This window comes from Triticum dicoccoides, chromosome 3A, assembly GCF_002162155.2.
Source record: "Triticum dicoccoides isolate Atlit2015 ecotype Zavitan chromosome 3A, WEW_v2.0, whole genome shotgun sequence".
NCBI classification, from domain to species: domain Eukaryota; kingdom Viridiplantae; phylum Streptophyta; class Magnoliopsida; order Poales; family Poaceae; genus Triticum; species Triticum dicoccoides.
Genome location: NC_041384.1, coordinates 136,770,764 through 136,798,249, shown reverse-complemented (window position 1 = coordinate 136,798,249; position 27,486 = coordinate 136,770,764). Strand labels below are relative to the sequence as shown.

Here is a 27,486-nt window from a genome sequence, read left to right as displayed (position 1 = left end):
TCTTCATCAACCTCTCCTTCCTCCTTGCTGGATCAAGAAGGAGGAGACGTCTTCCAACCGTACGTGTGTTGAACGCGGAGGTGCTGTCCGTTCGGCACTTGGTCATCGGTGATTTGGATCACGACGAGTACGACTCCATCAACTCCGTTCTCTTGAACGCTTCCGCGCGCGATCTACAAGGGTATGTAGATGCACTCCTCTCTCCCTTGTTGCTAGATGACTCCATAGATTGATCTTGGTGATGCGTAGAAAATTTTAAAATTCTTCTACGTTCCCCAACAGACCGGTGATGGAGATCGGACGCGCCGGCAGCACGAGCGACGCGCCGCTGTCAGGTGCCGGTGGAAGCACAAGCAGCGCAGGAGGCCGGACGATGAGCGGGGTCTGCGGGGTAGAGGGTACGACGGGCGTCGTAGGCGACGGAGAATAGGATGCGAACGGGAAAGCGTGTTCGTGGAAGAGAACGTGGCGAGACGTGAGGACGCGGCGAGAGGCTAGGTCAAAGCAGCGAAAACCACGGTGATTGGGAGGGTACCCGAGGAAGGCGCAGGCGACAGAACGTGGCTCGAGCTTATGGCGGGTGGTGGCGGTGACGTTCGGGTAGCAGAGGCATCCAAAGACACGAAGCTGCGAGTAATCTGGGGCGACACCGAGCAAAAGTTCATTCGGAATGCAGGGCGCCGAGGCACGGCAAGGCCGGCGATTGAGCAGGTAGGTCGAGGTGTTGAGGGCCTATGCCCAGAAGCGAGCGGGCATGTGCGCATGATAGAGAAGCGCACGAACGCCATCGTTGATCGTGCGGATAACTCGCTCGGCCTTGCCGTTCTGCTGACTGGTGTATGGGCAGGTGAGATGAAAGTGTGTGTTGTGGCGAGCAAGCAGGGAGCGCACGACTACTCTGTCAAATTCACGACCATTATCTGTTTGCAGTGCAAGTATGGGTAACTGAAACTGAGTCTGAACATAGGCAAAGAAATCAACAAGTATGGGAAGAACTTCAGACTTGTGTTTCAGAGGGAAAGTCCAAACATAGTGACTGAAATCATCAAGCACAATGAAGTAAAACTGATAGTCGGATATGCTTACAACGGGAGCAGTCCATACATCAAGATGTAAAAGCTGGAAAGGAAAGAAACTAGCAGTGGTGGATGTCTGAAACGGGAGCCGGGTGTGTTTGCCAACACGACAGGCGGATCACGGCAGAACTCCACGGACTGATCGGTAGCGACGGTACGGAGTGCGGCAGCCCCTGGGTGGCCGAGATGTTGATGCCACAGGTCGGTCGTGGCGGCACCGGCGAAGGTGCTCGGGGAATGGAGAGACGACCGCATCACGGGATAAAGATCGCCGTCGGAGTCACAGCGGAGAATCACCACCCTGGTTCGTAGGTTCTTGACAGAGAAACCACGAGCGTCAAATTCAACAGAAACGGGTAGGAACGGCAAAGCTAGCGAACTGAAAGAAGGTTTTTGACTAGCAAGGGAGAGACGAGAATGTTGCGGAGAGGAATGGGGGAAGTGCTGGTGATCAGTGCGCCCGTGCCAACATGGGTGATGGGCAGGCGCTCACCACTGCCTACGATGATAGATGCAGTAGTAGAGGACGAGCGAGTGGAGAGGAGATTACCAGGGGAGGACGTCATGTGCGCCGCGGCACCGGAGTCGAGGTACCACTCCGGTGCGCTTCCAGAAGAGGAAGGGCCGACCGAGGCGCTGTGGAGGGCGGCCTGGAGCGAGGCCATGTCCCACGGTTGGTGGGTTGTAGTCGACGAGCTGGCACCGGGGTGGCCGTAGCCCGACAGAACCCCGGAGACAGGTGGAGGGACGCCGTAGCCGGGGAGGGGAGTGTTGTAGCCGTATCTTGGGGGCGCAGCCGGCGACGGGGCAGCGAACATGGCCTGCTGGTGCGGCGTACCGGGGCGGGGGCCGAGCACTCCAGCTACAGGCGCGCGCCAAGGCATCGGCCAAGCCTGGACCATGCCGGTCCATGCGTTGGTGTCGGGTGTAGCGGTGGGGTACGTCGGGGAAGGGCGGGGAGCCGAGGAGGACGGTGCGGGCGGGCCACCACTGCCGTTGCCACGCCCGCGGCGGCGTCCGCGCCCACGCCCCTGGTTGGTGTTGCTGGGCGGGGGTGTGGGTGGTGTAGGAGAGCCACCACGCCCGGCGACGAGCGCGTGCGCGGACTGCTGGCGAGCGGACTGCTCTGCTCGGTGTTCCTTAAGCAGAAGGAAGGAGCGCACCTGCAGGAACGAGGGGAGCGGAACCTGCGAGGTGATGTGGGGGATGGCGGAGTGGAACTGCCGGTTCAGGCTGCGGAGCAGGTTGAAGACCTGCCGCGAGTCGGTCACCGGCTGCCCGAGGTCGCGGAGTTGGTCAATGAACGACTTGAGCTTGGTGCAGTACACCATGATCGACATGTCACCCTGAACGATGGCGTGGTACCCGGCGTCGAGGTAGACAGCGCGAGCAAGGTGGTTGTCGTGGAAGATTCCATCGACCACAGTCCAGACGGCCAGAGCAGTGTCGTTCGGCTGCATGACGGCGTCGAGCAGCTCCGGCGATATGGTGGTGTAGAGCCAGTGGACGATGACGTGGTCAGCCATGCCCCACACGTGGCGCCGTCTGCAGGATCGAGGAGGCGACCGAGGCGGGAGGAGCAGGAGGTGGGACGACGGGCACCGCGGGCGCGAGTGCTGCAGCCGGCAGTGCGTTGGCTAGGGGGACAGTGTTGAGGAGGTCGTCGGCGCCGTGTTGCGAGGAGCGAGGGGACACGACAGGGTTGTCGTCCATGGAGGCGGAAGCGGGACCGACGACCTGCATGAAGGGATTGAGCAGGTCGGGGGAGTCTGATACCATGTAGAAGAAAAGGATTAGGAGGAATGATTCGCCACACTTTGATTAAGCTCTCGGCTGGGTCTTATGTACAGGTTACAGGGCCAGCTAGGGAGATCATGGGGTGATCCACTACCTCGGATCGTGCGCCACAATCACTACATGTGTGCGCCACGATCATATACACACACACTACACCTGATGTCTACACAACTACAATATAGCAGTACAGTACAGTCCAACACACTGCAGCGTGGGGATTGACCACGTGGCGTCGGAGCAGCAGGAGGAGGCCGTTGTGGCAGTCCTGTGTCAGGCAGCCGCCGCGCTCGTGTCCTCTCTCTCGCTCTCGCTCTCGATGAACTCACAGGAGACAGTGGATTTTTGCGCAGCGCACAACTTGCTGCTTTTCAGTTTACTCGCTTCCTCTTATTCAGTAAGAAAACCAACAGACCTGACCGATTCGCACGCCACAACCCCGTTCCTTCGAACGTGTCATCCCACGTTCACGAAGAGGGCGTGCTCACCGCGGTCGCCTCCTACTCCTAGTCGCGCACTGCACGCACAAACCACGGCCATGCACCTTATTACATGCAAAGCAAAGCTAAAGAACCGGGGAAACCGGCCCAACTACGATCGGTTCAGGGTTTAACTAACATTGCCTCCCTAAACCCTGAACCACTACTGGATTTGAACCACACCAATTTCTTATCGGAGTTCCTGAAACTTGACACGCCCGAGTGCCTTCGTCAGGATGTCGGCGAGCTGTCCACTGGTGCCGATGAACTCAACCTCAACACGCCCGTCTTCAACACATTCGCGCAGGAAGTGAAACCTTGTGTCAATATGCTTACTGCGATCATGGAAGACGGGGTTCTTGCTGAGGGAGATAGCTGCCTTGTTATCGATCTTCAGCATGACTTGTTCGGCCTCTTCGTTTTTTATGTCTCCGAGCAGCCGAGCGAGCCAGACGCCCTGGCAGGCCGCCATTGCGGCAGCGATGTACTCTGCCTCGCAGGTGGACAGGGCCACCACCCATTGCTTGTGTGACTGCCAGTTGATCAGGCTCCTCCCGAAGAAGAAGAGGACGCCGGTCGTGCTCTTGCGATTGTCGATGTCGCCGGCCATGTCGTTGTCGCTGAACCCGACCAGGGATGCCCCAGTCGCTCCCCTTACATAGTAGCAGCCGTGACGCTGTGTTCCGGCCACATACCTGATAATCTGCTTGACAGCTGCAAGATGCTCCGTCGGCGGCGCCTCCATAAACCGGCTCACGTAGCCCACGAAGTAGGCCAGGTCCGGGCGCGTGTGCAGCAGGTAGCGCAATGCGCCCACGACGCTCATGTACTCCGTCTCATCTGTGGCCGGAGTTGTGCTCACCCTGCTAAGCTTGAATCGTGGCTCCATAGGAGTGTGACACGGATTGCAGCCTAGCAGGCCGGCCTTCTCGATGATTTTGCCAGCATACGCTGCCTGGTTGAGGGAGATGCCATTCGCCGTCTGCTTCACTTCAATGCCGAGATAGAAGCTTAGCAGACCCAGATCGCTCATGCGAAAGAGCTTATGCATCTCCATCTTGAACTTGCCGATCTCGACGTGGTCGTTGCCGGTGATGATCAGGTCATCCACGTACACGCCGACGAGCAGGCGCGTCGCACCCATTCCCCGTCCGTAGACGGCGTGCTCCGCTGGGCTTCTGCTGAAACCAAGATCCACCAGGCAGCGGTCGAGCTTCGTGTTCCACGCGCGCGGCGCTTGCCGCAGTCCGTAGAGGGCCTTGTCGAGGCGTAGCACCTTGTGCTCCTGGCCCTCGACAACATAACCCGGCGGCTGCGCGACGTAGACCTCCTCCTTCAGATTGCCGTTGAGGAAGGCGCTTTTGACGTCCATGTGGTGGACTTGCCACCCCTCGTACGTGGCCAGAGCGATCAACATCCGCACAGATTCAAGCCTCGCCATGGGGGCGAACACTTCCTCGAAGTCGACTCCTTGCCTCTGGACGTAGCCCTTAGCCACCAGACGCGCCTTGTGTTTTTGGATGTCGCCGTTCGCATCGCGCTTGAGCTTGTACACCCATTTGAGCCCGATCGCCTTGTGGCCTGCGGGGAGATCAACGAGGCGCCAAGTGTTGTTGGAGACGATCGAGGCCATCTCCTCATCCATGGCGCGGCGCCAGGTTCCCTCCCCCTCGGCTTCAGCGAACGTCTTGGGCTCGTCGATCTCACCAAGGTACAACTCGTCGTCGTGGGCGAGCATGACGTAGTCCTCGTACTGCCGGTTTGGCTGTACAACTCCGTCCCGTGCACGCGTCGTCATGGGATGCCGTGGACGTGGAGCCTCGTCGTCGTTGGCGTGGGAGGTGCCAGTGGCCTTTCCCTGCTCCGAGGCGGGCCCTGGGCTCGGTGGCGGCGTTTCCGCTTGCCCTGGCGAGGTCGTCCCCAGGGGCAGCGCTTTCGCCGCGCGCGTTCGCCGCGGTTGGGGCGCCTGTGCTTGGTGAAGACGGTGCCGCCGGTCGTGTCACCGCGTAGGAGTAGGAGTCAACGGTGAACTCCACGGCCACCGGAGCTGCTGCATTGCTCTCCCAGTCCCATCGTGCGGCCTCGTCGAAGACGAGGTCGCGAGACACCTGTACACGATTACGGACTAGGTCGTAGACTCGATACCCCGTCGTTCCAGGCTCATATCCCAGGAACACCATGGGAGTGCTCTGGTCATCGAGCTTGGCGGTATGCGGTTTCACCACCTTGACATGCGCCACACAGCCGAACACGCGCAGGTGATCCACACTAGGTTTATGCCCATGCCATACCTCGTAGGGGGTCTTGCCGTCCACGCTCTTCATAGGTGATCGGTTGAGGAGATAGACGGCGGTCGCCACCGCCTCCCCCCAGAATCTCGCCGACACCCCCTTCGCCTTCATAAGGCACCTCGCCGCCGCGATGATGGTTTGGTTGCGTCGTTCCACGACGCCGTTCTGTTGTGGGGAATAGGGTGCCGTTAGCTGGCGCCCCACCCCCTCATCGGCGCAGTAGGTGGTGAACGTGGCGGCGGTGAACTCTCCACTGCGATCAGTGCGAAGAAGGCGAAGCTTGCGGCCGGTCTCGACCTCGACGCCGGCCTTGAAGCGCCTTATCTCTGCGGCCACCTCGTCCTTCGTAGTGAGCAGCCTCATCCACATGTAGCGGCTCAGATCATCGACAAGGAGGAGGAAGTACCGCCTCCGTCCCGCAGTGGCCGGAGCGATCGGCCCGCAGAGGTCACCGTGCACGAGGTCCAGGAGCCCCTCCGCGTGGCGCGTGGCAGCCTGCGGGAACAGCGCCCGCCTCTGCTTGCCCGCCAGGCAACTCTCGCAGAGCTGTTGTGCGTGCTCAATCGTTGGGAGTCCGCGCACCATGTCGTGGCGTGCGAGCTTCCGGAGTGTGTCGAAGTTCAGGTGCCCATAGCGATCATGCCATGTCCAGGCCACCTCACCCGCATGCGCGGCGAGGCACACCGGCTGCGTGACAGCCAGCGTGACCACGTACAGTCGGTTCCTGGTGCGCTCCACCTTGACCAGGAGCTGCCGCTGCTGGTCACGCAGGCGGAGGACGCCATGCTCGATGAGAGTCTGACAGCCTGTTTCGTTGAGCTGCCCGAGACTGACAATGTTGTTGCGTAGCCGAGGGATGTAGTAAATATTAGTCAGAGCGCGGTGCTCACCATTGTGGCAGGTGAAGAGAATCGTGCCACGCCCTTGGATTTCCACCAACGAGCCGTCCCCGAACTTGACCGTGCCCGTGACGCCGGTGTCGAGCTCGGCGAAGACTCCCCTCACGCCAGTCATGTGGTTGCTGGCTCCTGTGTCGAGGAACCAGACGTTGTCGCCACGTCCCTCCTTGGACAGGTGCACCTGGTCCTCGACCAGCTCAACGTGGGTGGGCGCGTCGATGGCAGGCTTGTGCGCCATGGCGGCGCCCTCCTCCTCCTTGTGGGCGCTGGACAGGGGAACCGTGGCCATCAGGAGCGCGGGCTCCCACTCGTGGAGAGTACAAGACTGCGCCACCAGGAGGCCAGCCTCGTCGTCGTCGATCCGGGCCAGATTGGCCCTTTGCTGGGGCTAGGCCGCCGACGGCTGGTCCGGCGCGCCCTGTCCTTGTCCTCGCCGTTCACGGCGTGGCTCCTTGCAGTCCCTGGAGAAGTGCCCTGGTTTATTGCAGTTATAACACTTCCCCTTTGTCATGTCACGGCCGTGCCGCTGCCCGCTGTTGCCGGGCGGCTTGCCTTGCCGTTGCCCGCCGTTGCTGCTTCCGCCACCATTCAAGCCAGAGCCTTGCCCGAGTTCGCGCTGGTTCCTGCGCGCCTCCCACTCCTGCTCTGTGAACAGAAGTTGGCCGCTCTGGTTCTTCGTGTCGCCGGCGTAACGTTCCTCCGCGGATCGGAGGCGACCAACTAGCTCCTCTACCGTTAGAGTCGACAGGTCAAGGAGCGTCTCGATGGCGCAGGCGGTCTGCGCATAACGTGCCGGCACCACGCGCAGAATCTTCCGGACCACGCGGACCTCCTCCACGTTGTCGCCCAGCGATCGGAGGTTGTTGGCGAGACCGGGTGATGCGCATGGCGAAGGCGTCCAAGGTTTCGCCATCCCTGAACGTGATCTGCTCGAAGTCGCTGTGGAGGCGTTGGGCCGTCGCCTCCCTGACACGGGTCGCTCCTAGCCGCATCGTACGCACGGCCTCACATGCTTCGTACGCGGAGTTCTTGACGGCGAGGATGCCGTGCATCTCAGGAGGCACGGGGCGGATGAGCGCGGCGAGCACCGCCATGTCCTCCCGATCGGTGACCATGCCCTCGCCGAGCATGGCCTCTCATAGGCGCACAGGTTGATCTGCATGATCCGGGCCCACTCGATGTAGTTGGTCGGTGTCAGCGAGGGGTAGACGACCGCGCCGCCGTGCCCGGTTGCCTCCCGGATCACGCGCTCGTGGACGATCACCTCGCCCTGGTTTCTCCTGACACGACTGCGTCCGCGGCTCCGTCCCCGCGTCTCCGTGTGCGCCCTTGGCGTCGCCTCCCCGCCGAGTCCCTGGGCAGCTGTGTCCGACACCTCGCCGGTGCCGGCCTCCCTGCTGCCCGCCATGGCCCCTCATTGCCGGTGGCTCTGATACCAATTGTCAGGCAGCCGCCGCGCTCGTGTCCTCTCTCTCGCTCTCGCTCTCGATGAACTCACATGAGACAGTGGATTTTTGCGCGGCGCACAACTTGCTGCTTTTCAGTTTACTCGCTTCCTCTTATTCAGTAAGAAAACCAACAGACCTGACCGATTCGCATGCCACAACCCCGTTCCTTCGAACGTGCCATCCCACGTTCACGAAGAGGGCGTGCTCACCGCGGTCACCTCCTACTCCTAGTCGCGCACTGCACGCACAAACCACGACCATGCACCTTATTACATGCAAAGCAAAGCTAAAGAACTGGGAAAACCGGCCCAACTACGATCGGTTCAGGGTTTAACTAACATCCTGCACGCCGCAGTCGAACACGCAGGGGGGCGTCCGGGTAGCCGAGGCTGGCGGCGATTCGGCGCGCCGTGGCGCGGCGTGAGAAGAGCGCGGGCATGCATGGGGTGCTCCATCCGCTCGAGGGGCAGGTCCGGGTCGCGCAGCTCGAGGAAGTCGCCATCGAGCGAGAGCGGGAGAAGGTCAGTGCGCAGTAGGCGGTGGCCGTCGACGGTGGCGCGCCATTCCTTGCGGACGCAGCGGCACGCCGCGAGGCTGCAGGGAGGGAGGCGGGCGGCGCAGGACGTCCAGGAGCATGTCCTCGGGTAGCCGCCCGGTCATGTCATGTGCATGTCGATCGATCTGAATTAGGCCGGCCGGCGGCGGGTAGGAATACTGTACCTATATCTGCCTACTACTTACTCGCTATATTACCACATGACGGTTTACGTTACGTGCAGGCCGAGCCGGACAAAGACTCTTCCGTGTCGGAGTGGAGCGCGACTGCACGTAGACATGGCGCGTCGCCGTGTCGTTCCGTCAGCTCGTCGATCGTAACGTTATGTTTTATTTTATTTTTCGGGTGGTAACGGTTATTTCCTTGCTAAACTTACATGCTGCAGATTTTACAAGGACGCCATCAGCAAGTCCTATTTTTTTAACACAGTAAAGACGCAAGCGCTCATACATATGCGCATACACAGTAAAGACGAAAACGTCTCCTCCCACTGAACCGTCACCTCCCACTGAAAACGCATCGTCGGAAATCCTAAAATAAATACAAAAATAATGCGAGCACCAGGACTTAAACCCTAGTGGGCTGAAATATTACTGTCCCTCTAACCATCCAACCACATGTTGGTTCGCATCATCGAGTCATCTTACGATGTTCTTATTGCAGAAGTCTTGGCCCTCAAATTTGGCCCTCAACTTCTGCATCGGCTGGAAGTAACAGGATTATCGTCAATTCGGACAGCCAGGAACTTATGGATACTAGTAGAATGCCCGTGCGTTGCCACAGGCTTTTTTAAAAACTTACTTATTGCATAATAAACATAATGCATGTATATAAAATTGAATTCCACTTTAATTGCAATGTATAAAAAAATGTAATTCAATGACCTATATTGACTCATCTGATGCACAAAATAAAAGAAAGTGGTTTAAGAATATAGAACAGTTTTGCACTGCATCACAAATGATAGATAACACCTGAAAGCGTTTTTATACAGGTGCTATCTAATCCCTCCATTCCTAAATATAAGTCTTTTTCGAGATTCTAACGCAGACTACATACAGAGCAAATAGTTTAACATGTTCATATATTTGGAGTGTTAAATACTTCAAACAAAAGGCAAACAAGCCATCATGTTTGACCATGTAGATTAAAATATCTGAACCATAAATTTCACATATTAACAAATGAGATTTAAAAATGTGGCGTTACTTATAAATATTACCATGTACAAATAGTTTAACATGTCACATATCATTCTAAAAAAAAGTATAGATAGATCAATGCCTTTCTATTAAAAAACTTAGCTGCGTAACACGACAACCACAAGGTTTTCGGTAGCCATCTTATGGTAGACTAAAAAAAGAATCCAAATAAAAAAAGAAGACCCTAAGGAAGAGTCCAATCAAAATACATGTGATTATGTTCAATACCAAAAGGAGAAGTCGGACTCCTGCTTCTTTCTTATAACTTACTCAGCTCTTTAAAAGAAAACTTTGTGTACTTAGATTGGAAAATAAATTTGTAGTATACATATCAAAAAAAGCTTGGCAAAGATCAATTGATCTAGATTATAATGGTTGAGATCTAAAGTCTACTAATAGTTATGTACCATGTAATTTTTTGGAAGTTAAAAACAAAGAATTTAGTTTTGGGTCTTCGCCTTCTGGGCAAAGGCTGTGACGCAAGACCCTTAGGTCCTTGCCGCTAGTCCTGGCCTTCTCCTCCCTGAGCCAAGCAAAGGAAGCAAGCAAACGAACTGAGCGATGCAGCGTTGAGCTACGCAGGAAGAGCAAGTCATCGGAGGAAATCCAAACCAGATCAAAGCACAAAATCAGTAAATAAGCCATCCATCTCACTGGTCCTGTCTACAAAAGCAATTTTCCTCATGTCCCAGGTTGGCAACCAATTTGTTCCACATACCAACACGAACCTCGAGCCAGAGCCACATACCAACAGGAAGAGCACGTAAGATCTCTGAAATAATTAGAGGAAATGGACATTGTAAGTTTTAAATAATGCTAAATTGCACGGGTAAACTCAGGAGCGTGTATTATTTCTTCTTGATATTCCTCAAAATTAAATTCACCTGTTGTACTTTCAAAATAGGTGTGTCCCTGAACTAAGAGATACAAAATAATGCATCAATTTGAGAAATCGAAACGATGAGGATGAGCCATCTAGCATAACACAAACACGCACACACACACACACAAGCACACACGCACACACACACAAGCGCGCACGCACACACAGAGAGAGAGAGAAGAAAAGCAAAGCATGAAGGAAGAAAAGTGAATATAAATCACACATCCAGTTATGTTTATTATACTGCAATAAATCATACACCCACATAAGACCCAAAAAAGCCTACACTGTAAGCAACAATGCTAGATACAAAATAAAATGGATATACTGCATAATTTCTCATGTTTGAAGGTGCCACCTCCATTAGTAATGACAGATATGAACTTTACATGAATTAAACAGGATAATTGTTTATTTGCTTCACTTCAACCCATGTAGAAATATAATGACTACTTCTTGTAATTAATCTAAATGGTTCCAATAAATTAATATTCAAGGTTGACTACATGGGAAAGTTGTATTTGAAATACATCCATAAGGAAGTTGACTAAAAGGTGAACAATGTACTAAAAAATATCATTAAAAGTTAAGACTTGCAGGTCAATACATATCATTAAAATCTCTAAGATTTATGTTATAACCTACTGGTAGATTTTGAGATTAAAGGTGAGATTAAGAGCATATGCCCTTCTGTTTCAATACCAATAAATTTCGATAATGGCTTACAATCCAGTCGGGGTATACATGCATAGGAAGGCATCTACTTGCTGAACAAGATGTTGTCTGCAAGACTGCAATCAAAACATTGTGTCTCTCATTTAGTCTTTGCATATTACTGACGAATATACAATCTGCAATCAAAATATTGTGTCACAGTCTTTTGTAGGCAGCATCTAAGATTTTGTAAGCTCCGAGAGTAAAAGACCAACGAGTGCCAGAATTGGAACATAGAAGAATCTTACCTGGGCATGATGCCATCAGGTTCTATGCCAAGATCGAGGTAGTAGAGCTCCCTCAATCTCTCTTGCCAAGCCCTCCCTCTGACCATCAATAGAACAGTCACTCTCGCTTGCCCTGCTTTTGAAATTTCCTTCTGCGCCGTCGCAGATTAGTTGGCAGCATAGGCCGAGCTCTCCCATGTATCATCACATTGAACAAGATACGCATCTATGCTTACTTCCCTTGTATCATCACAACGGATGCTATAAATTTTCTTGTGTCCTTGTCATAAATCTGAATCCTACACAATATGAAAAAGAAAGAAAGTCAGATTTGTTAATACAGTACAACATAATGATAGTTCCAAGGAAACAGGTACTACGTCGAAACTGGCCATGATAGTACGGATGTCATGTGGATGGACGTATTTGTGCAGAAATAACCGGGAAGAGTACTCAGAGCTCGATAACCCACCAAAGAGATCAGTGCACCCTACTTTAAACGTAGTTTCGTGGTTATGGCCGAGGCATATGTCGCCACGGTGGTCGATGTTGCAGCAGTACCCGAGTCTGACCTCGAACTTCAAAGAACATGGCGCCGTCGACAACACCCAAGGATGCAGTGAGAGCACGGAGACCGCTCGGCCAAACGGGTTCAACACCACGTTCAGCAGGAACAGGTACTGCCGGCCTTGGGCACGGGTCGAGAAGGCTTTGAAGCCGTCACAGAGCTGGACCTCGACGCACACCCAGGCCCGAAGCTCAGTCGTGCACGGCCACCCTTGCGCGTCGGCGAAGTGGTCCAGGAGCGCCGCCGTGGAGCGAGCGAAACCGCAGTCCGCCTGCGGGCAGTAGCATGGGCAACAGTGGGCGCACGGCACCCGGATGGACTCCATTAGCCTTTCCAATGCGATGTTCCGGCGATAGCCGCCGGTCAACCGGACGTGACACACATGGCACCTCCTTGCCGCCATCATCTTGTCGCGGCACCGCGAGCATATGGTATGACCGAAGCCACACTGCACCCGAGCAGAAATGACGTTCCAGTGTTATTGGTACACAAACTTGTGATGGATCGGCCTAGCATGGACGACGAGCGTACGCACTTGGAAGACTGGTGCTTGAGAGGGAGGTAGCAGATGCCGCAGTTGAGGGTATCGGCGTCATCCACTATCACAGTATCATGTTTGCAAGCGCCATGCGCTTCGCCGCCGGCTCCATCGTACCTGGAACCCGAGATGGGCGTCGTTCTTGTTCTTCTTCTCTTGTTTTTTTCCTCTGGAAATACTAACCTCGTCTCCTCCCTCTTTGGTGGTCTCGGGCCAACACCTTGAATCTGGAGGTGCCGCGGGCGCTCCTCTTGATGCCACAAACTCTCACCGCCGAGTGCCTCACACGGATAGTCGTCCCGTCCCGCATCCTGACCTTGTACCGCACCGCACCACCGACACCAGCACCACCGATCCCCGTTTCTGATGCCACCCTGCCATCGCAAATTAAATAGGTACATAAATGCTTTCATGATGAGGTTTATTTGTCATGATGGGTATATGCTCATGCGTTGCATCGGGCGTTGATTTTTTTAAGCGACAGGGGAACATATGGGAACACATCATGATGCAAATCACATAACAAAAAGAAGATTATGTTTTGGTTATGAAGCATAGAACTTCTAACAATTTGTCCTAAGATATACTAAAGCCAAAGAATATCATAGAGGGAAATCAAATTATCTGAACGACATGATGTTATTTCACAAAATAAGTTAAATGTACATTTAAAATTTACAATTGGTTATCTTTACATGTAAATAAAAAGGTGGGAGTCAATATTACAATACGCTTACCAAAAATGTTCCTCTATGAAAAATTGTCATGAAGAATCACCTACCAAGAAAAAAAACTGAGAGCAAGTTTGCAAAATAACAAATTGTTAACAATATGTTCAGTAATATAAATCTCACTGTTCTTGCACACCCTTGAGAGCATACCATTTTTCCCCTTTAGACTATACTCTCGTCTATGAACAGAAAAAGAAAACCATAGAAACTAAATTCAAGTCTGCAGAATAACACAAAGCATCACTAACAGTTCAGTACCATGTGAATGGAGACATACCATACCATCATTTTTACCTTCTGACTGCACTTCTATTTGTGAGAATTCCAGTAAGTAGATGGGCAATTTAGTAAAATACAACCATTGGAATATGGGAAGCCGTATAAACTGAATAATGTAGATAATATCACATGTGCATTATTGGCCTCTAAGATGGAACAAAACTGAATACTACCCAAAACAACACACAAATCTGACTGACACTTTCAAAATTTCATATCTCTCCTATACTACCTAATAAATTCAAGTTGTATACACCTTTTTCAATTGCACAAAAATTTAATTCAGCTTCTAAAGTTTGCAATACCCCCATAATTCAAAACAGTCTACAATACCCCCATTACTAACTCTAGTTCAGCAAATCCATGAGGAAGAGTCATTAGTGAGGATGGGCTAACTCCGCTATATACCATAACTATTCTCAACTACCATATCCAGAAAAAGTATTGTTAATTTGAGAGGATACCAAAATTGAGTTACAAATAGAAATAACGAAAGTAAAATGTCAAGCATAAGTAGTCTATTCAGAGGAATCATTCCCAAAAGTAATTTTGAGCCAAACACCAGAGCATAGCAAGTTGTGACAACTCACATCCCAAATGATAGCAGATTTATTTAAACTGCCAATGGCATCACAGTACAAACGTTAAAACCAGTAGCATCACACAGGAACACTGTACAGTCAGTTCCTGCATGCATACCTGCCGGTAACCTTACTGCCATCACCGCTCACACTCCTCTGTGTGTCCTTCATCGTCATCTTTTCTTCGACCTAATGCTTCCGCAACTCCAACAACACGTTGTTGCTCCAAGAAATCAGTGAACACCACGGAGAGGGGCGTACTTGGATCCTAAACTCCAAGCAAACAATTAATTTAAGATCCCTTGCACGCACGTACACACACACACACACAGAGAGAGAGAGAGAGAGAGAGAGAGAGAGAGAGAGAGAGAGAGATCAGGGTATCCCAGGGTGAGGGATGAGAGAAGCTGACCTACGGAGCGCGGCGCCAGCTGTGTGTCGCCGCTGCCGCTGCAGAGATAACATGATCATCGCCGCAAGACGCAGAATCTGTCGGAGCTCGCTCGCTCGGAACCGGCGAGGAACGCCGCCGCCATGAACTTGGAGTTCAAAACCCCGCCGCTGGACCTCCTCCCGTGCCTCCTAGATCGTCTCCACACCCTCTCCAGAACAGGATCCGACCCCTACTTGCCTCCTCAGCCGGATCTGGCCGGAGATTGCCGCCGCCGCGCCCGGCGGCACCCAGCAGCGTGGCGGTGGGTGGCGGGGCACTGGAGGCGGCGCATTGGAGGTGGGGGTGGCACGCAGCAACGTGGTGGCGGGTGGCGGCGCACTGGAGGCGTGGGAGGGGTCGTGCGGGTGGAGGTTCTTTTTTTTATTTTCTTTCTTAATTAGGAATGTAATGCGTGCTTTATTAGGATGGAAGGAGATCAATGGGAGAAATAAATCGGAGAGGGAGGTGATTTGTTTGGAAAGTGATCTCATGTATATGGTATTATTTATGAATTCTTAATTACCAAATATTTACATGATTGATTGAATCGACACCTGCCAAAGCAAGCATGAATAAATGGAAGAAGTATCAGACACGATTCGGTTTTAAGTGTGAAGAAGAAAAAATTAACGTGGGAGTGGTGGTGGGAGGTGAGACGAAAATAAACCGGACGAAAAAAACCAGACGAAAGTGGTGGGACTATTCAACCAACTCGTCCATTAAGAGTAGAGATTATGAACAAGGGGGACACTATGCAAATAATGCAGCCGCCATCATTAACGATTGCTACCATTCGGCATGTGATTTCAGTTCAATTCGGTTTGAGTCCTGCCCTAGAAAAGTAGATGGTGTTGCCCATGAACTAGCCCGTGCGGCTAGATTTAGTTTTCGTAATGAGTGGATTGATGATGCCCTGATTGTTTTACTTCCTCTTTGCTACTAAAAGATATAACTGCTATCACATATCAATAAAAGAGGGAGTTTTAGTTGTAAAAGAGGATGCCGATATAGAGTTGACGTCCACTTACGAAGGCAACATATGCGAACAATCCTTCCCATCGGATGCGAGCTATGCCTCACCCATATCGAGTCCTAAGAGCAACTCTAAACGGCCCCCCTATAACCGGTTAGAGAAGTAAAATTTGTGGTTTACTTCTTTAAACCGGAACTAGCCGAACTCATATAACCGTTAGGTGAGTACAAATTTTACTTCGAGCGGCCGTGAGGAGTAAATATACTCGACCTCTCGGTCGCCGAGTAAAATTTTCCACGCCCATGCACCTCACCTCACCAACCAGTGAAAAGGTCAAATAAAAAATAAAAAATAAAATAAACCTGGAAAAATGGAAGACACTAAGAAACATAAAAATATGAAGAAAAACAAAAAAACAGTGAAAATACAAACAGAAAAATAAAAAGAAAAAAAAACCGGAAAACACCTTGAAAAAACCATACGGAAGCTTCACACCAGCGTGGAAGGTTCCTGGAACGTTTCCATCACATAACACTTCACGATTTTGTGATGAGCCGGTTCATTTTATCTAGTATACCTAAATAGTTGATCGTCACTACCTTGAATTCTCTTAACATCCAAGCATTCCGTCTCATCAAGTATGCCACGTCAACATCCACTAACATTATTTTTTAGCCCATGCAAACCGTATCTCATACTTCTAATCTATAATACCTAAATAGCTCATCCCCACTACCTTATTTCTCTTGACATGCATACTATCCACATCAACAGCATGCCACCTCAGCAATTTTTCTCACAAATCATGTGATCAAACTCTGGTAATTAGTCTTTTTTAGGGGAACTCTGGTAATTAGTCGAAGCGGGCATGTTTTGTCTTCCATTGTCGCTGAATTGGTGTAAAAACTGATAAAATAAGCCCATCGGTCCATCTCCCGTATCTATATACTTTTCCATCTTGGTAGAGCAGGCGACGCCCTCAACCCGCACCCACGCACCACCGGACGGCGCCCCAGCCAGATGTTGTGCATGAACACCGCCGCCTCCGACGGACAAGGATTGAGCTTCTCTGTTTGCTCTCCACGGATCCAGGTGCCCGGTCAGATCCGCCGCCAGGAGGTGTAGCCCGGCAGCCACGACGCGCTCAACCTCGGCGACCTCCTCAAGAGCGGCTGCCACCACCGCCCGGTTACCCAGAAGCATGCGGATCCGCCCATCTACGCCACAGAAGAGTAGGCATATCGCTATCCCCGTTGAGAAGTGGAGCAGCTCCGCTCCCATTGGCCGTCATCTAAGGTATTTGGTGCCAACGCCCCTGATTGAGTTTCCCTCCTCATCTTCTCCATTCCCTTCATCCTCACCACATCAAGCTGTTCGTGTCCTTCTCGAGATTTGTTCATTTCCGGCCCTAAAAATCATCGCCGTCCATGTGTATCTCCTGCTCGTATTACATGTATCGAACATGGTGAATTTCAAGTCCTCTCGGTCGCCACTGCACCGTCATGGCCGCCTGCTCGGCTAATCTGAAATTAGCTCATCTTGATCGGCCACCTCTGTCAGGTTTTATATAAATTCAGATAGCTATGTTTATGATCTTCCATCTACACATAGTTGGTTGAAAGTGTCAGTCTGTACTACTACATTTTTTAATGGATCATGTCCTATAAGGGGCTATCTGGAGCTAGATTATGGCAATACTGCTCCATGTACTCTTATTTAGGATCAATATATCTCTATGTAATAATTGTGACATTATGCCCCGCTGAGATTAAACAAGAACTGATAATTATGGCGTTTTTCCTGTATTATGCTCTTTTGATGTGCTAAAATGTTATGCAGCTGCTAGATTTGACTGATTCTATTACATTGTGCATGCATCCATTGTTACATATGTCCCAGGTTAACAAGAAACACTGTATTCGCATTTGTTTTTAACTAGGATGTGCCCTCCTATGGCATGATCTGTAAGTAACCTCTATGTTTTCGATCATTTTTTGTTAGAAATCTTGATGTATACACAAAAAGGGGTACTGAAGTCACCTCAATTATGTCACTTTTTATGAAGGTAATGCAAGATGACTGGATGTTTATTTTTCTGCATAGTTCTAGTCCATAATACTATAGATATGTTTAGAAGTTGAAACCTCAGATATGTTTAGAAGCACGAACCTTATGATTCTATCTGGACTAATGACATTTATTTACCTACTTTTTGAGATGAGTCAAAGTAAATGCTATAAGTATATTTCAATGATGGGCTTCCTCAAATTGCCCTAGGTCTTCATGAGCAAGCGAGTTGGATGCACACCCACTTAGTTTTTTTTGAGCTTTTATATACTTATAGCTCTAATGCATCCGTTGCATGGCAATCCTACTCACTCACATTGATATCTATTAATTGGCATCTCCATAGCCCGTTGATACGCCTAATTGATGTGAGACTATCTTCTCTCTTTTTGTCTTCTTCACAACCACCATTCTATTCCACCTATAGTGCTATATCCATGGCTCACGCTCATGTATTGCGTGAAGATTGAAAAAGTTTGAGAATGTCAAAAGTATGAAACAATTGATTGGCTTGTCATCAGGGTTGTGCATGATTTAAATACTTTGTGTGGTGAAGATAGAGCATAGCCAGACTATATGATTTTGTAGGGATAACTTTCTTTGGCCATGTTATTTTGAGAAGACATGATTGCTTTGTTAGTATGCTTGAAGTATTATTATTTTTATGTCAATATTAAACTTTTATCTTGAATGATTCGAATCTTAATATTCATACCACAATTAAGAAGAATTACATTAAAATTATGCCAAGTAGCACTTCACATCAAAAATTATCTTTTTTATCATTTACCTACTCGAGGACGAGCAGGAATTAAGCTTGGGGATGCTTGATACGTCTCCAACGTATCTATAATTTTTTATTGCTCCATGATATATTATCTACTGTCTCGGACATTATTGGTCTTTATTATCCACTTTTATATTATTTTTGGGACTAACCTATTAACCGGAGGCCCAGCCCAGAATTGCTGTTTTTGCCTATTTTAGAGTTTCGAAGAAAAAGAATATCAAACGGAGTCCAAACGGAATGAAACATTTGGGAACGTGATTTTTGGAACAAACAAGATCCAGGAGACTTGGACCCTATGTCAAGCAACCAACAGGGAAGCCACGAGGTAGGGGGCGCGCCTACCCCCCTAGGCGCGCCCTCCACCCTCATGGGCCCCCTGTTGCTCGACCGACATACTCCTTCCTCCTATATATACCTACGTACCCCCAAACGATTAGAAACGGAGCCAAAAACCTAATTCCACCGTTGCAACCTTCTGTATCCACGAGATCCCATCTTGGGGCTTGTTCCGGAGCTCCGCCGGAGGGGGCATCCATCACGGAGGGCTTCTACATCAACACCATAGTCTCTCCGATGAAGTGTGAGTAGTTTACTTCAGATCTTCGGGTCCATAGTTATTAGCTAGATGGCTTCTTCTCTCTTTTTGGATCTCAATATAATGTTCTTCCCCTCTCTTGTGGAGATCTATTCGATGTAATCTTCTTTTTGCGGTGTGTTTGTTGAGACCGATGAATTGTAGGTTTATAATCAAGATTATCTATGAACAATATTTGAATCTTCTCTGAGTTCTTTTATGTATGATTGCTTATCTTTACAAATCTCTTCGAATTATCAATTTGGTTTGGCCTACTAGATTGATCTTTCTTGCAATGGGAGAAGTGCTTAGCTTTGGGTTCAATCTTGTGGTGTCCTTTCCCAGTGACAGTAGGGGCAGCAAGGCACATATTGTATTGTTGCCATCGAGGATAACAAGATGGTTTTTTTTATCATATTGCATGAATTTATCCCTCTACATCATGTTATCTTACTTAAGGCGTTACTCTGTTTTCATGAACTTAATACTCTAGATGCATGCTGGATAGCGGTCGATGAGTGGAGTAATAGTAGTAGATGCAGACAGGAGTCGGTCTACTTGTCTCGGACGTGATGCCTATACGCATGATCATACCTAGATATTCTCATAACTATGCTCAATTCTGTAAATCACCTCACCTTTCCAGTGGCACTCTTGAATTTCCAAGTTGAGGTCAGGTTCAATCATTCCTTTCCAAATCATGCATATGCATCACATACCGTATCCCGCATATCATACCATGTTCATGTGTGGTTTGTTTACTATGTTGTGTGCTTCTTTCCGGTGTTGCTTCTTCGGGTTGGTTCCGGTAACGTCGCGTTTGTGAGGACCCCTTCGACTACGTCCGTTTGTCTTCTTCATGGACTCGTTCTTCTTCCTTGCGGGATTTCAGGCAAGATGACCATACCCTCGAAATCACTTCTATCTTTGCTTGCTAGTTACTCGCTCTTTTGCTATGCCTATGTTGCGATACCTACCACTTGCTTATCATGCCTCCCGTGTTGTTAAACCAAGCCTCTAACCCACCTTGTCCTAGCAAACCGTTGTTTGGCTATGTTACCGCTTTGCTCAGCCCCTCTTATAGCGTTGTTAGTTGCAGGTGAAGATTGGAGCTTGTTATCGCTTTGCTCAGCCCCTCTTATAGCGTTGTTAGTTGCAGGTGAAGATCCTCAGCCAGATCTGGCCGGAGATCGCCGCCGCCACGCCCGGCGGCACGCAGCAGCGTGGCGGTGGGTGGCGGGGCACTGGAGGCAGCGCACTGGAGGCGGGGGTGGCACGCAGCAACGTGGTGGCAGGTGCGGCGCACTGGAGGCGTGGGAGGGGTCGTGCGGGTGGAGGTTCTTTTTTTATTTTCTTCCTTAATTAGGAATGTAATGCGTGCTTTATTAGGATGGAAGGAGATTAATGGGAGAAATAAATTGGAGAGGGAGGTGATTTGTTTGAAAAGTGATCTCATGTATATGGTATTATTTATGAATTCTTAATTACCAAATATTTACATGATTGATTGAATCGACACCTGCCAAAGCAAGCATGAATAAATGGAAGAAGTATCAGACACGATTCGGTTTTAAGTGTGAAGAAGAAAAAATTAACATGGGAGTGGTGGTGGGAGGTGAGGCGAAAATAAACCGGACGAAAAAAAACCAGACGAAAGTGGTGGGACTATTCAATCAACTCGTCCATTAGAAATAGAGATTATGAACAAGGGGGACACTATGCAAATAATGCAGCCGCCATCATTAACGATTGCTACCATTCGGCATGTGATTTCAGTTCAATTCGTTTTGAGTCCTGCCCTAGAAAAGTAAATGGTGTTGCCCATGAACTAGCCCGTGCGGCTAGATTTAGTTTTCGTAATGAGTGGATTGATGATGCCCCGATTGTTTTACTTCCTCTTTGCTACTAAAAGATGTAACTGCTATCACATATCAATAAAAAAGGGAGTTTTAGTTGTAAAAGAGGATGCCGATATAGAGTTGACGTCCACTTACGAAGGCAACATATGCGAACAATCCTTCCCATCGGGTGCGAGCTATGCCTCACCCATATCGAGTCCTAAGAGCAACTCTAACCGGCCCCCCCTATAACCGGTTAGAGAAGTAAAATTTGTGGTTTACTTCTTTAAATCGGAACTAGCCGAACTCATATAACCGCTAGGTGAGTACAAATTTTACTTCGAGCGGCCGTGAGGAGTAAATATACTCGACCTCTCGGTCGCCGAGTAAAATTTTCCACGCCCATGCACCTCACCTCACCAACCAGTGAAAAGGTCAAATAAAAAATAAAAAATAAAATAAACCTGGAAAAATGGAAGACACTAAGAAACATAAAAATATGAAGAAAAAACAAAAAAAACAGTGAAAATACAAAGAGAAAAATAAAAAAATAAAACCGGAAAACACCTTGAAAAAATCATACGGAAGCTTCACACCAGCGTGGAAGGTTCCTGGAACGTTTCCATCACATAACACTTCACGATTTTATGATGAGCCGGTTCATTTTATCTAGTATACCTAAATAGTTGATTGTCACTACCTTGAATTCTCTTAACATCCAAGCATTCCGCCTCATCAAGTATGCCACGTCAACATCCACTAACATTATTTTTTAGCCCATGCAAACCGTATCTCATACTTCTAATCTATAATACCTAAATAGCTCATCCCCACTACCTTATTTCTCTTGACATACATACTATCCACATCAACAGCATGCCACCTCAGCAATTTTTCTCACAAATCATGTGATCAAACTCTGGTAATTAGTCTTTTTTTAGGGGAACTCTGGTAATTAGTCGAAGCGGGCATGTTTTGTCTTCCATTGCCGCTGAATTGGTATAAAAACTGATAAAATAAGCCCATCGGCCCATCTCCCGTATCTATATACTTTTCCATCTTGGTAGAGCAGGCGACGCCCTCAACCCGCACCCACGCACCACCGGACGGCGCCCCAGCCAGATGTTGTGCATGAACACCGCCGCCTCCGACGGACAAGGATTGAGCTTCTCTGTTTGCTCTCCACGGATCCAGGTGCCCGGTCAGATCCGCCGCCAGGAGGTGTCGGCAGCCACGACGCGCTCAACCTCGGCGACCTCCTCAAGAGCGGCTGCCACCACCGCCCGGTTACCCAGAAGCATGCGGATCCGCCCATCTACGCCACAGAAGAGTAGTCATATCGCTATCCCCGTTGAGAAGTGGAGCAGCTCCGCTCCCATTGGCCGTCATCTAAGGTATTTGGTGCCAACGCCCCTGATTGAGTTTCCCTCCTCATCTTCTCCATTCCCTTCATCCTCACCACATCAAGCTGTTCGTGTCCTTCTCGAGATTTATTCATTTCCTGCCCTAAAAATCATCGCCGTCCATGTGTATCTCCTGCTCGTATTACATGTATCGAACATGGTGAATTTCAAGTCCTCTCGGTCGCCACTGCACCGTCATGGCCGCCTGCTCGGCTAATCTGAAATTAGCTCATCTTGATCGGCCACCTCTGTCAGGTTTTATATAAATTCAGATAGCTATGTTTATGATCTTCCATCTACACATAGTTGGTTGAAAGTGTCAGATCTGTACTACTACATTTTTTAATGGATCATGTCCTATAAGGGGCTATCTGGAGCTAGATTATGGCAATACTGCTCCATGTACTCTTATTTAGGATCAATATATCTCTATGTAATAATTGTGACATTATGCCCCGTTGAGATTAAACAAGAACTGATAATTATGGCGTTTTTCCTGTATTATGCTCTTTTGATGTGCTAAAATGTTATGCAGCTGCTAGATTTGACTGATTCTATTACATTGTGCATGCATCCATTGTTACATATGTCCCAGGTTAACAAGAAACACTGTATTCACATTTGTTTTTAACTAGGATGTGCCCTCCTATGGCATGATCTGTAAGTAACCTCTATGTTTTCGATCATTTTTTGTTAGAAATCTTGATGTATACACAAAAAGGGGTACTGAAGTCACCTCAATTATGTCATTTTTTATGAAGGTAATGCAAGATGACTGGATGTTTATTTTTCTGCATAGTTCTAGTCCATAATACTATAGATATGTTTAGAAGTTGAAACCTCAGATATGTTTAGAAGCAGGAACCTTATGATTCTATCTGGACTAGTGACATTTATTTACCTACTTTTTGAGATGAGTCAAAGTAAATGTCATTAGTCCAGACAGAATAATAAATAAACGATTCTCTTTTGACGCCAAACACATGTCTATCTGGACCACATTCTAATGTATGGCGTCAAAAAAGAATCGTTTATTTATTATTCTGCTAATCCTTTTTAAGAGACAGCTGGTTTGTGGAGTAAAACATCAATTTTAGGCAATAGTTTCCGCAGCAACGCGCGGGGAATCATATCTAGTTCTCTCAACATGCAAGCCTCTCACTAAGCATGCCATATCTCCCTCCACTAACATTATTTTTCAGCCCATGCAAACCATATCGACATGTTTATTTTTTGTTACTAGATATATGTAGTACATCAGACAATTATTTTATTTGTTTACTTTTCAAAGATTGTGAAATGCCCCAATTTAATTGTTGCAACTGTACATGCATACCTCTTTACTTACATATAGTGCAAGTATGGAATATTTCTACATTAAAAATATTAGCTTTTGATTTATATATTTTTCTTCATACATATAGTGCACGTTTATATTAGGTAGAATATTAGTTGCATGTTATATTAGGTAAGATATATCTGTTGCATGTTGGTATTTGGTAAGATATGAATTAATTTTTTACGGGAATAGTAGGATATTAATTACATGGCAGATTTCATGGGATAGCGTTGAGTCAAAACGTGTTTATAACCAATGGCAGTGATGGGTAACTAGAGCGTTAAACGTGTTTGATGCTCAACATTGGAGCGATTTGAACCGCTAGATAACATGATTTGACGGTAGAGATGGTTTGGATCTGTCCCTTTGGGTCTTTTTATATTGGTACAGATACATTTCCCTTCTCAGTTTTTTTAAAATTTCCTTCATTTTTCATTCTTAACAAAATTCAAAACTATGTTTTGAAATTTGAAGAAATATTCACAAAGATAAAAAATGTAATTTAAAATATTCATGAGTTCAAAAAATGTTAATTTTTTTGAAATAATAATCATGATTTTGGGAAATGGTCGCAAATTTGAAAACAAAATCAATACTAAAAATTTTCAAATTCAAAAAGAATCATGAATTTATAATCAACGTGAATTTTAAAAAATTTGCAATTGTGAAACAAAAATTACGAATTTGGAAAAACATGATTTTTTTTTGCAGATTTGTAAAAGTTTCATGTCATTTAAAATGTTTTGTGAATTCATAAAATGTTCACTAACTTAAAAAATGTTCTGATATGGAAAAATGTTCATGATTTGAAAAAATGTTCGTTAATTCAAAAATGTTCGTATTTTTCTAAAAATTTCGTAAATTTGAAAAAAATCATTTATTCAAAAAGGTTTGTGAATTCGAAAAATTCTCACGAATTGGAAAAATAATCGTAAATATATAAATAAAAGAGAAAAAATAAAGTCAGGAGAAACTGGATGAAAAAACGAAAAAAAAAAGATCGGCATAACTAGGCCGGCCTAATAGGCATTCGCAAGCGCCGCTGGAGGGTGCGCGTTTGAGGAGTATCCAGCGCGAATGCGCGATACGCGTGGCTATCCACCCCTCAGTAGATTGTAAAAAAAAAAGGATCCAGCCCTCAGTCTCCCCTATGGCGGCCTTGGCCTGTGCATCTAATGTGCGCCGCCTCCTCCTCCACCCCGGCGCCGGAGCTCCGGCGAGATCCTTCTACGCCCAGCCCTACCAAGGTACACCCGCTTAGTTACTTCCCTCCTGATCCGTAAACTTTGTGGTTCTTTCTTCGCCGTTCGTTGCGGTGAAGTGGATTGGGATTCCTGTGCGCAGCCAAGGTAGGCGTGGTGGAGTTCTTGAATGGGGTCGGGAAGGGGGTGGAGACGCACGCCGCGAAGCTGGAGGAGGCCGTAGGAGGCGATCTCCAGAGGCTGCTCGAGACCCGCACGCTACGGCTCAAGAAGCTCGGCGTCCCCTGCAAGCATGTATGTGTCCTCCCTGTTCAAGACATTCCTTTGATTTAGTTTATTGTGTCCTTTGTAGTTTCACAGAAGGCTTGATGTGGTTTTGCTGGCTGCGCCCGGTTTCTTCGGGCATTTTCGTTGTGTAAATGTATAGTTTGGATAGGTTTTGTTCTCCAATGTTGTGATGCTTGGATAAGAGCCATCGGGTTAGTTTGGTATTAGATGGTTCATGTGCAGGAACACAAAGGCCCCACCCTTCTTGATGAAGTAATTTGAGGAAGTCTGGCAAATTTGTTCAAAATGTCTTGACCTGTCGAATGTTCTAGGCATATGATTGCATATAAATTGGCACACACATATCCAGAAAGAACCAATTAAGATGTTCAATAGCATGATTTAGGATAGCATACAAATGCCAGAGTAAACCGAGGTTCGACATCACATTGTTGACTCAGTGTCATACCTGTGTGGAACTCATTAGCATGTGATGGGTCCTTGGAAGACGTTTCCACCAGGTAAGACCTCTCCGGGGTTTAAAATCAGAGTTATCATAACAGAAGTCCCTCGCAAATGACATATCCTATAGCGATGTCCTAATAACCAGCATTTATGAACAATTGCCACAAAATTAGGAAAAACTTTGGGACTGCAATGTCAAAATTCTTTGTTAACTTAAGACTGAGAAAAAGGTGATTCAAAGACGACCCTACAGAAATGTGATAACTGAAGGAAATGCAGAAGTAAACTAAACGAAATTAATCTGAATATCGTATTCAGCTTTTGATAGCATTTTATTAAACCAGACATCTAATAGAAACATCCCAGCTCTATTTAGTGAGGTCCAGTTTGCTTCCAAAGCTTTGAGAAATAGCCTAGTTGATATGTTCATCCACACGCTAATTACAACAATAGGTAAGCATAAAGATTTACCAAGTATGGAATGTTAAATCAACCATATGCAAAAGTTTGAATGGAAAAGAAATGGTTGCTGATTCAGTTGAGTATCTAAGCTGAGCACATTGTCCCATAACATGAAACAAGTCTATAAAGAAATTTTGAGAACATCTTTAGGAGCAGAAACCTGATAGGCTAAGATGAGGAGGAAACTACTTGTTTCATTGTGTATTATTATTCTTAAGCTGCAGAATGGCTCAATGATTCTAATATTTTGAGAAAATAAGTATCATATCTCGAAAACAATTGTTCATACTACTACATCTAGGGAAGTGCATGGATGAACCTGGGTACATATGAACCCACTTTGAAAAACACATTTCTAAATGCTAAAAAAATCCGAAAAAGGTGGCATGGGTACGTCTTCATGTTCTATGTGCGTGCATAAAGTTTCACGGAAAAATAACTTTTTTGTGGCCTGTGCAAAAAAGACAAAAAATTGTGTTGTGAAATGCTATTTAGAAGCACTGAAATTTGTCTTTTTTGCGGAGACAAAACGAAAAGACATTTTTTCACAAAACTTTGCGCCGCGCACACACATTTGTGAACATGTATGCTTTTAAAACGTGCTTAAAATGCATATTTTGAAAAGTGGGTGCAGATGCCCCTGGGTTCAGATTGTGCCCACTCACTACATCTATCAGTATAAATGCATTGAACGGCTCTGATCAAGAACTTAATTACTTGGCATTAAATAAAAATTGCAGGCTCCACATAGCAAGAACTGCGAAAACTCCCTGAATCTGTACAAATAAACCCTTAGACAATGTACATGTTATCTAGACAGCATTTTTTTATACAAGCATACAACCAGAGCAGTTGCCATTAGTAAGAAAAACAGAGCATTTGCTGAACTATAGCTTTTCTTGTCAAGCTATAATTGACCATGTTTATTCATTTAAAAACCATAACACCCAACTTCTACTAATTTGAAATCCAAATGACCGCATCCTAGAGTACAGACTGTTTATTGAAGGGCAGCCCGGTGCACGTAGCTCCCGCTTGCGCAGGGTCCAGGGAAGGGTCCGACCACTTTGGGTCTATAGTACGCAGCCTTTCCGTACATTTCTGCAAGAGGCTGTTTCCAGACTGTTTATTCTTCTAAACAAATGTAAGTATAAACTGGAGGGAAAAGAACTAAAACTAAGCTCACATAGATCACTGAATGCAAATGCATGCTAAATAAGTACTGAAGGAACCAAATAATTGTAGCTTCCATCCTACTTGTCTAAATAATCATTTATCAGCACCCTTACTTCAGGCACGGACTCAAGAAAATTGCGGAAATTGTAGCTATCAGTAAGACAGTAACTTTGCTCTGTAACAAATGATGGGTTTTCTCTTGGCTTTTAAGTATGAGATTTTCATCCATTT

The 27,486-nt window shown here is 47.6% G+C and overlaps 1 protein-coding gene across 1 annotated transcript in view; it reads left to right on the top strand.

Annotated features, from left to right (window-relative positions):
• The first annotated feature begins 24,772 nt into the window (after positions 1 to 24,772).
• The window catches only part of LOC119267593, a 4,418-nt gene continuing 1,704 nt past the window's right edge, over positions 24,773 to 27,486 (top strand). Inside the window, exons 1-2 of the mRNA XM_037549008.1 lie at positions 24,773 to 24,930; positions 25,028 to 25,179. Of these exons, the coding sequence (XP_037404905.1) occupies positions 24,834 to 24,930; positions 25,028 to 25,179 (249 nt within the window). The 5' untranslated portion in view covers positions 24,773 to 24,833. The remainder of the gene's footprint in view (positions 24,931 to 25,027; positions 25,180 to 27,486) is intronic.